Genomic DNA, 17,478 nt, shown 5'->3' with positions numbered 1-17,478 from the left:
GCTTTTATACTGCTCAAGTTCCCGCCGTTTTTGCTGATTGACTGAGTCAGCCACATGAATAACAATATCGGGTGGGAACATCCATGCACATGAATGTCCTTCTTCCCCAGTCTCTTTCTGCTGAGTTAGCTGGGCAGCTTGACCAACGTCATTTTAGGGCTGTTGGTCTGATGCTGCCCCAGCTTCTACCCCCACTGGTTCGTTGTCCTGGGAGTCACTTTAGCGATCTCTGTCCGCATCTGCCGCCGCACAATATGCCAGCCCAGTCTCTCCAATTGCGGGCCACCACAAGACCTTGGACCGACACCTCGGCAAAGGAATGAGACAGAGAATTGAAAAGGGCAGCCACTGGGAGATCCACACTGTTGCGGCGGGCAGAGCTGAGATGCTCAACAAAGCGAGCCCCCAGTCTGTGCCCCGTCTCTCCGACGTAGAGGAGACCACAACGGGAGGACCGGATGCGGTCAATGACCCCTGCAGATTCACGAATGAAATGTTGCTTCACTTGGAAGATCATAATGTCCCAATCAAACTAAAATTCTGCTGTTTCCACCTGATCCATATCCCATTCACATCTATGTGTCTTCCTCCAAGCCTCTTAAACACCACAGTTGTGTTTACTTCAATCACTACCCCTGGCAACTCTTTCCAGACATTCACCAGGAGTTTTCCATTTGGAGTGAAGAAGGATGAGACTTAATAGAGGTCTACAAGAGGGTGGATGGCCAGCACTTTTTCCTAAATACCAGAGGACATCTGTAAAAGGTGAGGGGAGAAAAGTTTAGGGGAGATGTCAGAGGTAAGTTTTTTTTTTACACAGAGGGTACTGGGTACTTGGAATGCGTTGCCTGAGATGCTGGTGGATACTGGTAGATTTCAGATCTATTGACAGAGCACATACATGACATCACATACAATCCTGAGAGTTTTTTCTGCAGGCCAGGCAGAATTACCACTAATTGGTAGTGCAAAAAAACACAGTACACAACGCACACGTGTAATTAAATAATCAAATCAGAACAAACTGACTGGTGCAAAACAGAGATAGAGAAACATTAATAAAGTGCACAAGTCAGAGTCCTTAAACGAGTCTCTGATTGAGTTTGTCATTGGGGAGTCTGATGGTAGAGGGGGAGCAGCTGACCTGAACCTGGTGATGCGAGTCTTGCGGCCCCGACATCTCTTTCCTGATGGCACCAGTGAGAACAGAGCACATGCTGGCTGGTGGGGAACCTTGTTGATCGCTGCTGCTCTCTGACGGCAGTGTTCCCGAAGGTGGGGAGGGTTTTGCCTGTGGTGTGAGACAGTTTTGGGGAGATAAATTGGGAAAGGTTTGTTAGAGTAGGTTACATAACAAACACTTTAAAATAGATCTTATTTGAAATAATGGAGCTCTGCTAATGCGAGACATATCGGCTCCACAGCATTTGCAAGAGTTTTGGAGGGTGCTCAAGAGACTTCACTAATGGATTGTTGTTTACAAAAGGCAACAGATGAAAGATCTTGTTGGAGCTGCAGATTGTCTGGCGATGTTCTAAGAGTGTCATGTGGTTTTGCAAGCAGGCTTTCTCTCAGAAAGAGAGAGAGACACACACACAGATCACTTCTACAGTGTTACAGCCAGAAGCAAATGGAACAGGACATCTTCCCATTTGGAAGATGGCCTGGTCAAAGCCCTTGTCAGAGAGAGAGAGAGAGAGAGAGAGAGAGAGAGAGAGAGAGAGAGAGAGAGAGGGAGAACTGGCTGTCTAATGTTTCACTTGGAATAAAGAAAACAAAAAGGAAGTCTGTGGTGACCTGAAAGGAAGAGGTTATCATCTGGAGAACCCTGAAGGGGGCAAGTTTTGTCAGCAAGACACTGAAGTGGCTGATTAAAAAGGAATCAGTTGTGGACGTCCTGGAAAAACAAATCTCTCTCTGAAAACTGACAAGAATCTTCCTGAGCAGTAACCATTTACCTTTCAAGACCAAAGCCTGGTGAACTTTATACATGTTAAATTCTGTGCACAGTCTAAGAATTGCCTGCAACCAGTGAACTTGGAGGAATGAGAAGTGAGATTGGACTGTGAACCAAGGAACTTTTCTAAGCTTACACCCAGATTACACACACACATGCACTTAGAATTAGAAGGGGGCTAAATTAGGCTAGTTAAGTTAAAATGTGATTGTTTTCATGTTCAAAGGTAATTAAAAGCAACTTTTGTTTAAGTAACCATTTGTCTTGGTGAATATCTACTGCTGCTGGGTTTATGGGTCCTCTGGGCTCGTAACAGGTGTCCTGGACTGTGTCATCTACCTTTTGGAGGGCTTCACATTCAGGGGTATTAGTGTTTCCATACCACACCGTGATGCAGTCGGTCAGCACACTTTCCACCACACCTCTATAGAAAATTGTCAGGGTTTCCGACGTCAAACTAAACCTCTGCCAACTCCTGAGGAAGTAGAGGTGCTGACGTGCTTTCTTCATGATGCCATTAGTGTGTTGGATCCAGTAATGGGTTGATAGGGACATTTACAAGATTCTAAGACAGGCATATGGAAATAAGTAAAATAGAGTTCTATGGGTGTAAGGAAGGGAAGGTTTTAGTGTTGGTGTTTATAGGTGGAACAATATCATGGGCCAAAGGGCCTGTACAGTGCTATCATTTTCTGTGTAAAAAGAGACTTGCCCCACACATCGCCCCTAAACTTTCTCTTTACCATAAATATGTCCTCTAGTGCAATGGTTCTCAACTTTTTTTCTTTCCACTCACATACCCCTTTAAGTAATCCCTATGCCATTGGTGCTCTGTGATTAGTAAGGGATTGGTTAAGGTGGGAGGTGGGTGGAAAGTTTGAAAACCACTGTTTTAATCGTCCCTCATTGGCTCGTTATGTGCATGGTTTCAGAACTCCAAAGGAAATGGGCCAATTACCATTTTTCTCAAGTAAAAGATTTCAGTAACAATTGGGTCTGGAGCAGTGGTTCTCAACCTTCCCTCCCCACTCACATCCCACCTTAAGCAATCCCTTACTAATCACAGAGACCGATGGCATAGGGATTACTGAAAATGGGATGTGAGCAGAAAGAAAAAGGTTGAGAACCACTGATCTACACCAGTCATAATTTTGTACACCTCTATCAAATCTCCCCTCTTGTAATTGGGGACTCAGGTTTGGGGAACAGATAGGCTTGTTGGTGAACATTTTGTGGTGTAACCTCTGTATTTCCATCATGAAGTCTTCTGCAGACCGTCGTCATTGACACATCCACACCTGCCTCCTGAAGAGGGTTTCTGATCTGTGGGATCTACATTTGGCAACTTTTCTTCACGATGAGAATTCCTGTTATCAGCAGTGGGTCTTCCTTGGCCGACCCGTCCCTTTGCGATCACTGAGCTCATCAGTACTCTCTTTCTTCTTAATGATGTTCGTTGATTTTAGTAATCCTGAGGTTTGGGCCATGTTTATTGTTTTATTCTTGTTTTTCAGCCTAATAATGACTTCTTTGACCTTCATTGGCACAACTCTGGTCCTCGTGTTGAAAAATGCCAACTACAGACTCCAAAGGTGACCCAAAGCTTAGAATCAAGCCTAGCTCTCTTATACCTGCACCAATGAAATGATTAAACATACCCATGTAATCACAAACACCTGTGAAGCCAAATGTCCTAAACATTATGGTGCCCTAAAATGAGGGGACTATGTATAAAAAGTTCTGTAATTTCTACAAGGTCAAACCAAAATGTCTACAAATAACCTTGAATAAAATCTGGAATGTGCATTTTAATCACGTGAAATGTTTGCAAATTTAAAACTGGAGCACAGGGGCAAATAAAGAGTCTTTGTCCCAAACATTATGGAGGGAGCTGTATTTAACTACAACTTCCCTTTCGCCTCACAACCAAGTGGCACTAGGAGTGATCCCACGATCGCAACTCCAGAGGTGCCGGTTTTAAAAGGTTCTTCCCAACTCACCAAGTTGTTTTTGCAGGATCTTGCCTCTTGACCTGCTCACGTCACTGGGTCCAACGTGGACCTCAGCCTCAACTCCAGGGTCACACATGAATCAGTTGTAGAAGGGACAAGGCACGCAGCTAAAGGTTTTAATGCATTTATTGAACACTGTACAAAAACAGTAAGACTGAAGGAAATAATTTACAACAAAAACATTTAAAAGACAGTAAAAAAACACTTCAAATATATATTCTGTTGTAGCAGGAAGTAAACCTTGGGCAATTATAAGTAAGGCCATTCGTCACCATGTGCCTTTGTCATAAACACAAGTACACAGACACTTCTCTCAAACCACTTTGGTATTTTATATCTTCATACAGAAACATTTTGCACAGCTTTACATGGATTTAAAATTTCACATTTCTTATAAAACTTCATTTTTCTTTGCAATGTCCTTGCAATTTATATTCCCATTGTCTCACACACAGCGTGTTGGGGGTCTCTCTCTCACACACACATCATGTTGGGGGTCTCACACACAGCGTGTTATTTCTCATACACGCTGTGTTGAGTCTCACACACTGTAACCCCAAACCATCTATTGTATCTCTTACATGTCTGTCACAAGGAATATCATCTGTCTCACAGAGATTGCAGCTACACAGTTCATTGTCTCACGCACAGTGGTCAGAGTCTCCGCAGATTCTGTTTGCTCTTTCTGCTCCCCGCTGGTGGCTGCGCCCCAGACCCACTGTGGAAGCGATGGCGACTGCAGGACCTGGAGCCGTGGAAGGAACTCAGGCACAGGGAGCAGTAGTCGTAGGCACAGAGGTCGCTGGTGCACACCCCCCGCTCCTGGAAGGCGTGGAACCTGGCCGGGGACGCACACAGAGGGCAGATCTTCAGCACCTCACCCTGTTTGAGCGTCTGCACCACCTGGGTTGGTGGGGGGGGAAAGAGAAGGGCAAGGTCAACAGGATAACGAGAGATATCAAGCTCAGATATTTGGGTGGGTGCTTCGACCATTCAGCCCATAGAAACGGCCCCATTGTTTTCATAGTCCATGTGCCCAACCCTCCAGTTTCCTGGAGCATTCACCTCCCCAACCTTCCCCCCCACACACCCCCATTCCTGCTTTTTGCTTGGTCTTCTCGTCCCTATCTCAGTGGAGGATCCCAATGCAAAGCATTGACCGCCCATTTCTCTCTACGGACAATCAAGTCTGCAGACACTGTGGTTGAAGTAAAAACACATCGCTGGAGAAACTCAGGTCAGACAGCCTCCTTTATATTGCAAAGGTACATTGCTAACATTTCAGTCTTGAGCCCTTCATCAAATGCCAGCGTGCCCGAAAAAAATCATGGGGGGGGAAAGAAGGGGCAGAGGGAGGTACACGGTCTCCCAGGCAGGAGGTAATAGGTGAAGAAGGGAGGGAGAGCACAGCAGCGATCAAGGGGCAGAGGGATGGCTGTGTGAGTGGAGAGGAGAGCTGGAAAGGGAAAGGAGGGAGAAGGAGAGCAGGTTCGCAGTAACCGGAAAAGTCGATGTTCATGTCATCTGGTTGGAGAGTGGCCAGACGGAAAATCAGGCATTGCTCCTCCAATTTACAGGTGGTCTTGGTGGGATAGGACACGAGACCCCAGACAGACACGCGAATGTGGGAGTGGAGTGCACAATGGAAGTGGGTGGCCACTGGGCGATCCCTGTCCCTGATGCGGACAGAGCGAGGGTGCTGAGCGAAGCGATCTCCCAGTCTGCGCCCAGTCTCTCCGATAGAGAGAAGGCCACAAAGGGAGCACTGGATGCAGAAGGTCACTCCCAGAGATACACCAGTGAAGTGTTGCTTCACGTGAAAGGCCTGTTTTGGGGCCCCGGACCGTGGTGAAGGAAAAGGTGTGGACACAAGTGTTGCACCTCCTACGGGCACAGGGGAAGGTGCCGGGGGGGGCAATTGTGGGGAGGGATGAAGGAATCACAGAGGGAGCGGACTCTATGGAAGGCAGGGAGGAGAAGATGTATCAGGTGGTGGGATGATGTAGTGCCATAAATTCCAGAGGATAACATGTCGGATGCGGACGCTGGTGAGGTGGTAGGTGAGGACAAAGGGAATCCGATGGTTGTAAGCCCGGGGGCAGAGGGGGGCCAGGGCAGATGAGCAGGAAAAGGAGGAGATGCAGGCAAGGGCTGAGCTGATAGTGTTGCCTGAACCAGGAGACCCTCCAGCCTCTCACTGTTTGCCCCTTTCTAAAGGTATCCAGCTCCTCTTTAAATTAACTTCGGAGTTCCAGCCTCCAGCAAGAATCTGAGATTTAACCCTTGTCTGCCAAGTTCCTACACACCTTGAATTTAAATCATCCTTTTTGAGAACTTGAGGGCTGGTGATCAAAATTTAGAAAGGAGATGATGACGAACTTGAGATGATTTGCAGAAGGCCTTTGACAAGGTCCTGCACAGGAGGCTACTTAACGAGATAAGAGCCCATGGTACAACAGGAAACATTTGGCTGATTGGCAGGAAGCAGAGAGTTGGAATATAGGGACCATGTTCTGATTGACTGCATTTGCTGGTGGTGTCCACAGGGGTTGGGGCCACTTCTTTAGATGTTGTGGATTGTAGAATGAATGGCTTTGTGGCCAAGTTTGCAGATGATATGAAGCCAGGTGGAAGAGCAAGTCGTGTCGAGGACCTTAACCTCATACTCAGGCATGTAACATCAGTTATGCATCTTTACCTCCTACGGACACTGCAAGGCCTGCTGAGTTCCTTCAGTGTTTTTGACTGCAATCCCTCTCTGGGAAAAACAGACCCTCCCAGTGTGTCCTGAATCTGCTCTCCGAAACCAGAGGAATTCCCCTTGTACTTAGCTCACCTGCCAGCGCAAGCAATTTTCCTGTCTCTATTTCAATCCATCCTTTTTTTTTACAGCAAAACCCGCAGAATTGGGCACCTACGTAGATTGGTAGATGGCGGATAAGGGTGTTTGCTGGTCATTTGAGAATGCGTGGTGAGAGGTTGGTGAACTAACCACTAGGAGGCGCCAATTTTAAACATGTGTATTATTTATTTATTTTCTGCACTAACTTTGCCGGTCACTTGAATTTGGGATAACAAGGATTTTACTACATATTTTTCTGCTACATCACAAGATCTCGGATCAAAGGTGAGCCATACGACCCGTCGAGTCTGCCGCGCCATTTCATCAGGAGCTGATCCATTCTCCCACTCGGCCTCGCTCCCCGGCCTTCTCCCCATAACATTTGATCCCCTGGCTATTCAGATACTTATCAATCCCTGCCTTAAATACACCCAACAACCCAGCCCCCACAGCCGCCCAATGGTAGCAAATTCCAGAGGTTCACCGCCCTGTGGCTGAAGATCCTCCGCATCCTGAAGTTGTACCCTTCCATGGGAAATAACATTGTCACATCTACTCTGTCCAGGCTTTTCAACATTCAAAATGCTTCTATAAGGATTCCCCACCTTCCTTCATCCTTCTGAACTCAAAGGAGTATAATTCAAGAACTGTCAAACGTTCCTCATATACTAATCCCTTCATTCCAGGAATCATTCTTGTATATCTTCTCTGAACCCTCTCCAATGCCAGCACAAACTTTCTTAAATAAATAGACCAAAACTGTTCCCCAAATTCAAGTAAAAAAAAATCTCCTCTCTCCTGAATTCCAGCAGGTACAGTCCCAGGGAACTCAATATCTTCTTATAGGCTCTGGAATCAACCTGGTGAACCTCCTCCGCACCATTCCCAAAGCCCCGGGAAAAGCAGGACCATGTGAGGTACGCCAGATGCGGCCTCGCCCTGCAGAGATGCAGCAGAATTTCCCTGGTCTTAAATTCAATTCAATGCCCCTGGCAGGAGCAGCGAATGGTCGAGGCTCCTCGCCGACGATGGGAAGAGAGGATGGAGAAACAGGCGGGGCATGGGTTAACCCGGGGGCCAAGGCTTGGTTGCCAAGGAGATGATTGCCGCGGACGGTGCGTACCTGCTGGTGCTGGATGCTTTTCCGGGAATCGTTCCCTGGCTTGTGGTGAGAGGCAGGTTGGAGACTGGGGTAGGACAGCCGAGCAGAGCCCCCGGCCTGTCGCTGGAGGGAGGTGAGGGTGCCACGGGAGACCACGTTCTCATGCCTGACGACGCCCATCTGAAGGGAAGAGCAGCCGGAGTTGAGTGATTGGGGTAGGAGGATTTATGGTCCCTCTGCTCCCCTCCTACCCCACGCTCAAGACAGCTCCAGGGGTCTATCCCCCACCCCGATATAACACCCCCCCACCCACTGGGCAGCTCCAGGATCCATCTCCCACCCCAACATACCCTCCCCCCCACCCCAGCGTCAGCTCCAGGAATCTGTAACCTACCCCAAGAAACCCCAACACGACATGCAATCCAGGGGTCTATCTCCCACCTTGAGGGCCCTCTCATCCCCATCCAGCTTCAACTCCAGGGAACCATCTCCCACCACGACAACCCTCCCCAACCCAGCATCATTTCCCACCCCAAGAAAATGGACAATCCAGGGGACTGTCTCCCACCTGAGGACCCTTCCCCCCACCAAGTACCAGCTTCAGGGGTCTGTTTCCACCTGTTTCCACACATCAGGCAGTTCCCATCCTGAGGACTCCACCCTCCGGGAAGCTCCAAGAGTCCATCTCCTACCCCAAGAAACCCCAACACAACAGGCAATCCAGGGGGTCTGTCTCTTGTCCCAAGACCCCCCCCACTCCATAGCCACCAAGGAGCTCCAGGGGTCCACCTCCCACCCCAAGGATCTCCAGGGGTCTGTCTCCCACCATGAGACCCACCCCAACCAGGAAGTTCCAGGGATCCACCTCCCACCCTGACAACCAACTACCCCCTTCCCCACCCAGTATCAGCTCTAGGTGTCTGTCTCCCAACCCCAAGGAACACAATGAAAGCAAAGTTGGGCTGGTGGGGCTGAATGGCCCCCTGCTCACATTTTTGTGCACTCAGCGTCCACCTGCCAAGCTGCCCGAAATTCCCCTTCACTTCTCTTCCCCCTGAACTCTAGGCGAGCAACTAGTTGAACTCTTTCTCCCCCCCCCCCCCCCCACTTTCGGCTGAAACCTAGTTCGTATTTGGGGAGAGGTGGACAGGACAGGGACCCCGGCGCCACGCGCAGAGCAAAGGGCCGGAACGCTGTTACACACTCTTTGTATGCGTGAGGCCCTCTTCAGGGCTTGGCTCGTCCTCTTGTCACCGTAGATAATCCTCTGCCACGTCCTGCACACCTTGGCACAGCTGTCGGGAACAAACAAGGCTCGTCAGTGGGACCGAGGGGCTGCATCTCTGGTGTCCAGAGGCCTGGAGGAGTGACCATAGGTCAAACCCCACAACATCTCCAAATAAATTTAATTCATTTCATTGCAGAAAGATTCCAATGAATACCAACTCTGGTAAAGAAAGCTATGAAAATTATTCTAACTCATTTTTTTAATTTGGACATACAGCGTGGTAACAGGCCATTTCGGCCCACCCAAAAGCCCATGCCGCCCAATTTACACCCAATTAACCCCTGGCACGTTTCAGGAGAAAATTGGAGCCCCTGAGGAAATCTCACACAGACACGGGGAGAACGTACAAACTCCTTACAGAACCCTGGTCCCAATCGCTGGCACTGTAACAGCGTGGCGCTAACCACAGCGCCAACCGTTTCTCTCAAAAATAAGCAAATCTGAATCCCTCCCAGAACATCTTGGAACCTTGTTTCAATTAATTTAATTCACAAGATGGAGGAACTGAAGTCTCTCCGCCATTCTAATCCTTATCACTCATCCCCACTTCTCCCCGTCACCCTTGATGCCCTGACTAATCAAATACCTGTCAATCTCTGCCTTAAATCCACCCAACGACCTCTCTTCCACAGCCACCTGTAGCAGCAAGTACCACAGACTCACGACCTTCTGACTAAAGAAATTTTTCCACATCTCTGCTTTAAATTGACGCCCTTTTATCCTGAAGCTGTCCTTGAGTTCCCGGCCCTGGGGAACATCCTTGCACCACATCTACTCTGTCCAGGCTTTCCAGCACTCCAAATGCCTCCATGAGGTACTAATTCTGACAGGAACCATGACATTAAAGGTAAAGGTTCCATAATGGTCAGATAATACTACATTTAGAATGTAACATCCATGAAATTCTTTAACTTTATGGAGTATTTAAGAGAGACTGATTGATAAGTTCTTGATGGGCCAGGGCATCAAAGGTTACGGGGAGAAGTCCGGGCAGTGGGGCTGAGTGGGGAAATGGATCAGCTCATGATTAAATGGCAGGGCAGACTCGATGGGCTGAATGGCCTATTTCTGCTCCTGTGTCTTTTGGCATTGAATTTCAGAGCAGGGAGGTTCTGCTACAACTGCACAGGGAATTGGTGAGGCCACACCTGGAGTACTGGGTGCAGTGACTGGAGAAAGGATAGACTGGCTTCGTAGAACACGGTTTCGTCAGGTTGCACTTGTACAATCGGATCAAATAAACTTGAGTTGTGAACATCTCCAAAACGTTAGTTTGCAGCTGCAGTGGATTATCAAGATAGGGTGTTGGCTTTTATTGTTAGAGACATTGCTTTAGGGATGTGGTAAGGCCCTGGGGAGACCTCACGTGGAGAATTGTGAGCAGTTTGGGGCCCTCATTTACGAAAGGATGTGCTGACGTTGGAGAGAGTTCGACAAGGATGATTCCTGGAATGAAAGGGTTATCATATGAGGAGCGTTTGACAGCTCTTGGGCTGAACTTATCAAAATTTAGGAGAATGAGGGGGGGGATCTCATTGAAATATTTAGAATGTTGAAAGGCGTGGACAGAGTAGATGTCAAAAGGTTGTTTCCCACGGTGGGAGAGTCTAGGACAAGAGGGCACAACTTCAGGATTGAAGGGTGTCCACAGAGACGCGGAGGAATTTCTTCAGCCCGAGGGCAGTGAATCTGTGGAATTTGTTGCCACGGATGGTTGTGGAGGCTGGGCCATTGGGTGGATTTAAGGCGGAGATTGATGTTCTCGATTAGTCAGGGCACCAAAGGTTGTGAGAAGAAGGCTGGGCAGCAGTGGGACTGAGTGGGGAAATTGTTTACAGCACGGTAGAAGCCTATTCTGTCCATTTAAACCCATGCTGCCCAATTGCACCCAAATTAACCCATAACCCCGTATGTTTTGGAGCCAGCGACTCAGGTTCGAATCCATCTGGAAGGGGTTTGTAGCTTCTGCGTGAAACTGCATGGATTTCCTCTGGGTGAACATTACAAAACCAAAATGGGCCTCTTAGCCCTTCCAGTCTGTGCCCAACCATTTTTTTTTGCCTGGTCCCACTAACCTGTACAGTCTGTAGTCCTCCATCTGTCTCCCATCCATGTACCTCCCCAAATTCTTCATAAATATTAAACTTGAGCCCACATTCTCTGTTCAACTAGCAGCTCGTTCCACACTCCCACCCTTCTGTGTGTGAAGTTTTCCCCTCATGTTCCCCCTAAACTTTTCCCCTTTCACCCTTAACCCTTGTCCTCTGATTTGCATCTCACTGACCTTCATAATTTTAAATACCTCTATCAAAAATCCCCTCATTCTTCTACGCTCCAGGGAATAAAGCCATAACCTGTTTAACCTTTCCCTGTAACTTAGTTCCTGAAGTCCGGCCAATATCCTAGTAAATCTTCTCTGCCCTCTTTCTATCTTATTGATAAATTTCCTGTAGTTTGGTGACCAAAACTGCACACAATTCTCCAAATTTCATCAATGCCTTGTACAACTTTACCATAACATCCTAACTCCTGTATTCAATACTGTAATTTATGAAGGTCAATGTGCCAAAAGCTCTCTTTACAACCCGACCTACCTGTGACTCCACTTTCAGGGAATTCTGTATCTGTATTCCCAGATCCCTCTGTCCCACCTCACTCACTCCTCAGTGCCGATTTTTACTCACCTTCCAAAACGTACGGGAGTTGTAGGTTTTTATTTGATGTATTTGCGGAGCACAGGCTCATGGGCCGGAAGGGACTGTTACCACCTCATCTGGCAGCTCGTACGTCTAAAATTTGACCCAGTACACCACTCCCTTTAAAATTTGGGCAGAACCTCAAGGGAGCCACAGCCAAATAAAGGTTGAGAACGGCTGTCCTGAAGAATTACATCTGCTTCAGCCACGACACCCGACAGCCTGTTCCAGGCACCCAACATTCTCCGTGTGGAAAGACTTGCCCTGCGCATAGAACATCTCCACTAATCATTCCCTCACTGAATCTTGAATGCACGTCCTCTAGTGCATACGACCCAGACAGAGAACATCACGGCACAGTACAGGCCCTTCGGCCTACAATGTGGTGCCATCCTTTACAAACCATAAAATATTAAACCCTCCCTTTCTCAGAACCCTCTACATTTCTTTCATCCATGTGCCCGTCTAAGAGTCTCTTAAATGCCCCCGTTTGTTCCAGCCTCCACCACCCCTGGCAAGGCATTCTGTTTAAAAATCTTACTCTTGACGTTTCCCCTAACTTTCCTCCCCTCACCTTTGTACAGCTGGTGTTCGCTCCTCTCATCCTGGGAAAAAGGCACTGACTGTCTACCTTATCTATGCCTCTCAATCTTGGAGATAGCGGGGCGGGGAGAGGAGGAGGGAGCTCATCTGCCCTTTTTGGATCTGAATCCTACAGTGATAAAGGATAGCGCTGTTGTTGTAGCAACCCAGGTTAGAATCTGGCTCTGTGTAAGGAGTTTGTACATTCTCCCCATGTCTGCCTAGGCTTCTTCAGGGTGCTCTGGTTTCCTCCCACCAATCGAGACTTACAGGAGGTTGTAGGTTACTTAGGGATATTTTGTTGGCACGGACTCGTGGGACAGAAAAGCCGGTTTAGAAACAGAGAACCATACAATATTATAGCACAGAAACAGGCCCCTTCGGCCCTTCTAGTCCGAGCCAAACCATTTTTTTTCTGCCTAATCCTACTGACCTGCACCCAGTCCATAGCCACCCCCATACCCCACCCATCTATGGACCTGTCCAAATTCATCTTAAAAATTAAAATTTAACCCACATTCACTATTCAGGTCATTCTACACCCCCACCAGTCTCTGTGTGAAGAAGTTCCCCCTCAAGTTCTCCCTAAACTTTTCCCCTTTCACCCTTAACCCATGTCCTCTGGTTTGTATCTCACTCACCCTCGGTGGAAAAAGCCGATCTACATTTACTCTGTCTGTCCCCCTCATAATTTTGTACACCTCTATCTAAATCTCCTCTCATTCTTCTCCGCTCCAGGGAATAAAGACCTCACCTCTTTAACCTTTCCCTGTAACTCAGTTCCTGAAGTCTGGGCAACATCCCAGTAAATCTTCTCTGCCCTCTTTCTATCTTATTGATATCTTTACTGCTGTTAGATGACCCAAACTGCACACAAGTTTCCTGGCTGCATGTCTAAATTAACAAAAAAAAACATTATAAAAGATACATTAATGCAACAGGCACACAGGAGACTGCAGGTGGGGTAATAGGGATTTGCTGGACGAACTCAGCAGGTTGCAATTCATCAGTATGGAAACTCACCGCAGCAGATCTGCCATAGGCAGGCACCTCAGAATCCTGCGCAGAATGGAGGGGAAACCTTTCTCAGAGAGCTCCTTCCAGATGTCCACGTGCTCCAGGCCCATCTTCCTGCCGATGAGATGGCTGACGGAGAAGGTTTGGCCATGCAGCCGTTCCTTCAGCGGGGACTGATGCCCTCTCGTTACGCCCTGGCACACTGCCCAGCCCACCTGCAGAGCAGGCAGCAGGTGCCACTTGCTGGGGCAGGAGGGGGACCTTGCCGCCTTCTCATCCGTCTCTGCGGGTTCCAGCCAGCTGCCCAGAGCGAGGGCCGGGTGCCACTCATCCCCTTCGCTTCCTGACCTCTGGCGACAGCCAGCTTCGCAATCTCCCTCCAGCGCCTGGCTACTGTCTCCCTCTGTTGACAGGGAGGAGACGCTCACCAGGGACGAGTAACCGCTGTCCGATGTCGAGCAATGCTTATGGCTGGGAGGGCTCCAGGAAAAGCCAGGCGATTTCAGGATACTGAGGCCCGGGGAAGACCCGACACAGGCTGGAGAGTCTGTGGTCAGAGAATGGGTGCCCTGGCCACATGGGCAGGTGGAGGGGTTGAGTCCAGGACCAACCTCCACCCCACTCTCATCCTTCAAAGCATCGCTTCCATCCAGGTGCCTGCTGTCTGCTCCGCTCTTGGGGCAGAGCAGGCGAGGAACGAGCTGCTTGCACCTCATGTCCAAGGAATCGACCAGACGGGAAGCTGAAAGCAAAGGGAGACGTTGCTTATGTACAGATCGACAGATGGCAAATCGGACAGGGTAGAGAATTCTGTACAAGGTCCCATTAGGAGGACTGTGTTCAGTTCTGGTCACCACGCTGCAGAAAGGATGTGGAAGCTGTGGAGAGGGTGCAGAGAACATTTACGAGGATGTTTCCAGGACAGGGAGCTACAGGGAGAGGTTGAGCCGGCTGGGGCTTTATTACATGGAGTGCAGATCAGGTAAATGAACAATCTTTTGCCCAGAGCAGGGGAATTAGTATCTCTAAGGTGAGGGGGAAAGAGATTTAACAAGAACACCACACCACATTACAGACCCTTTGGCCCTCGATGCTGTGCCAACCCATATATTCCATTTTTAAAACAAGTACTAAATCCCTCCCTCTACCCTGTAACCCTCTATTTTTCTTCCATCCATAAGAGTCTCTTAAAAGCCTCCATTGTTTCAGCCTCGATCACCATCCCCTGGCAAGACATTCCAAGCATCGACAACTCCATCAAGTCTCCTCTCATCCTTCTACGCTCCAAAGAGAAAAGTCCCAGCTCTGCTAACCTTGCCTCATAGACTTGTTTCCCAATCCAGGCAACATCCTGGTAAATCTCCTCTGCCCCCTCTCCACGGCTTCCACATCCTTCCTATAATGAGGTGACCAGAACTGAACATAATACTCCAAGTGTGGTCTCGCCAGAGATTTGTGAAGTTGCCACATGACCTCTCAATTCCTGAATTCAACCTATTAATGAAGCCCAACCTCCCATAGGCCTTCTTAACTATCCTATCAATCTGTGCGGCAACCTTGAAGGATGTATGGATTTGGACCCCAAGGTCCCTCTGTTCATCCACATTCTGAAAATCTACAATTTTTAAAAGAAGCTGAGGGTTAACATTTTTTCTTTACTCAGTGGGAGTGTGGAATGGGCTGCCGGAGAAGGTGGTTGAGGCAGGTACTGTAGTAACGTTTAAGAGTTTGGAGCACAGAAGAATAAAAGGAATCTGATCCTGACAGCCAGCACCTGTTTCCCAGGGCAGGATCAGCAAACACCAGAGGACTTGTGTACAAAGTGAAGGGAGGGAAGTTCAGGGAAGACATCAGGGGAAGTTTTTTTTTATATATACACAGAGTTGTGGGGGCCTGGAATGCCTTGCCAGGGATGGTGGTGGAGGCTGGAACATTAGGGGCATTTAAGAGACTCGAAGACAGGCACATAGATGGAAGAAAAATAGAGGGTTATGGAGTAGGGGGCGCTTAGTATTTTTATGGATCGTCACAACATCAAGTGTCGAAGGGCCTGTATTGTGCTGTAGTGTTTAGAGGGATACGGGCTCGATGCAGGCAGGTAGGTCTAGTGTGGGAGGGGCATATTGGCCAAATCCTAGTAAATCTTTTCTGCACTCTTATTGATACCTTACATGTAGTTTGGTAAACAAAACTGTACACAATACTCCAAATTTGGCCTCACCAATGTCTTGTACAACTTTACCATTACATCTCAGCTCCTGTACTCAATACTTTGATTTATGAAGGTCAAGATGCCAAAAGCTCTCGTTATAACCCTATCCAACTCTGAAGCCACTTTCAGGCAATTATGCATCTGTATCCCCAGATCCCTCGGTTCTACCCCACTCCTCAGTGCCCGACCATTCACCTTTCTTGGTTTGTCCTTTCAACATGCAACACCTCACACTTGTCTACATTAAATTTCAGGCCCTCGGCGCTGGTGGCGGGCCCGCCCTCGGCGCTGGTGCGGGCCGCCCTCGGCGCTGGTGCGGGCCGCCCTCGGCGCTGGTGCGGGCCGCCCTCGGCGCTGGTGCGGGCCGCCCTCGGCGCTGGTGCGGGCCGCCCTCTCGGCCGCTGGTGCGGGCCGCCCTCGGCGCTGGTGCGGGCCGCCCTCGGCGCTGGTGCGGGCCGCCCTCGGCGCTGGTGCGGGCCGCCCTCGGCGCTGGTGCGGGCCGCCCTCGGCGCTGGTGCGGGCCGCCCTCGGCGCTGGTGCGGGCCGCCCTCGGCGCTGGTGCGGGCCGCCCTCGGCGCTGGTGCGGGCCGCCCTCGGCGCTGGTGCGGGCCGCCCTCGGCGCTGGTGCGGGCCGCCCTCGGCGCTGGTGCGGGCCGCCCTCGGCGCTGGTGCGGGCCGCCCTCGGCGCTGGTGCGGGCCGCCCTCGGCGCTGGTGCGGGCCGCCCTCGGCGCTGGTGCGGGCCGCCCTCGGCGCTGGTGCGGGCCGCCCTCGGCGCTGGTGCGGGCCGCCCTCGGCGCTGGTGCGGGCCGCCCTCGGCGCTGGTGCGGGCCGCCCTCGGCGCTGGTGCGGGCCGCCCTCGGCGCTGGTGCGGGCCGCCCTCGGCGCTGGTGCGGGCCGCCCTCGGCGCTGGTGCGGGCCGCCCTCGGCGCTGGTGCGGGCCGCCCTCGGCGCTGGTGCGGGCCGCCCTCGGCGCTGGTGCGGGCCGCCCTCGGCGCTGGTGCGGGCCGCCCTCGGCGCTGGTGCGGGCCGCCCTCGGCGCTGGTGCGGGCCGCCCTCGGCGCTGGTGCGGGCCGCCCTCGGCGCTGGTGCGGGCCGCCCTCGGCGCTGGTGCGGGCCGCCCTCGGCGCTGGTGCGGGCCGCCCTCGGCGCTGGTGCGGGCCGCCCTCGGCGCTGGTGCGGGCCGCCCTCGGCGCTGGTGCGGGCCGCCCTCGGCGCTGGTGCGGGCCGCCCTCGGCGCTGGTGCGGGCCGCCCTCGGCGCTGGTGCGGGCCGCCCTCGGCGCTGGTGCGGGCCGCCCTCGGCGCTGGTGCGGGCCGCCCTCGGCGCTGGTGCGGGCCGCCCTCGGCGCTGGTGCGGGCCGCCCTCGGCGCTGGTGCGGGCCGCCCTCGGCGCTGGTGCGGGCCGCCCTCGGCGCTGGTGCGGGCCGCCCTCGGCGCTGGTGCGGGCCGCCCTCGGCGCTGGTGCGGGCCGCCCTCGGCGCTGGTGCGGGCCGCCCTCGGCGCTGGTGCGGGCCGCCCTCGGCGCTGGTGCGGGCCGCCCTCGGCGCTGGTGCGGGCCGCCCTCGGCGCTGGTGCGGGCCGCCCTCGGCGCTGGTGCGGGCCGCCCTCGGCGCTGGTGCGGGCCGCCCTCGGCGCTGGTGCGGGCCGCCCTCGGCGCTGGTGCGGGCCGCCCTCGGCGCTGGTGCGGGCCGCCCTCGGCGCTGGTGCGGGCCGCCTCGGCGCTGGTGCGGCCGCCCTCGGCGCTGGTGCGGGCCGCCCTCGGCGCTGGTGA

At 51.6% G+C, this 17,478-nt stretch overlaps 1 protein-coding gene across 2 annotated transcripts in view; it reads right to left on the bottom strand.

Moving 5' to 3' along the window:
* Positions 1-4,079: 4,079 nt before the first annotated feature.
* Positions 4,080-17,478, bottom strand: part of LOC138760298 (peptide chain release factor 1-like, mitochondrial) — a 57,529-nt gene continuing 44,130 nt past the window's right edge. The window contains exons 2-5 of one of the 2 annotated variants that reach the window (XM_069930686.1): positions 13,503-14,238; positions 9,118-9,208; positions 7,935-8,093; positions 4,080-4,872 (exon numbers count right to left, since the gene is read on the bottom strand). In XM_069930686.1, coding sequence (XP_069786787.1) covers positions 4,624-4,872; positions 7,935-8,093; positions 9,118-9,208; positions 13,503-14,212 — 1,209 coding nt within the window. In that variant the 5' untranslated portion in view covers positions 14,213-14,238 and the 3' untranslated portion in view covers positions 4,080-4,623. Of the gene's footprint in view, positions 4,873-7,934; positions 8,094-9,117; positions 9,209-13,502; positions 14,239-17,478 lie in introns of those variants that run through there. The other variant, XM_069930687.1, reaches the window with a different exon arrangement.

The sequence above is a fragment of the Narcine bancroftii genome, chromosome 4, assembly GCF_036971445.1.
Source record: "Narcine bancroftii isolate sNarBan1 chromosome 4, sNarBan1.hap1, whole genome shotgun sequence".
Classification (NCBI taxonomy): Eukaryota; Metazoa; Chordata; class Chondrichthyes; order Torpediniformes; family Narcinidae; genus Narcine; species Narcine bancroftii.
Note: the sequence above shows the minus strand (reverse complement) of the source record. Positions and strands in the feature narration are given on the sequence as shown.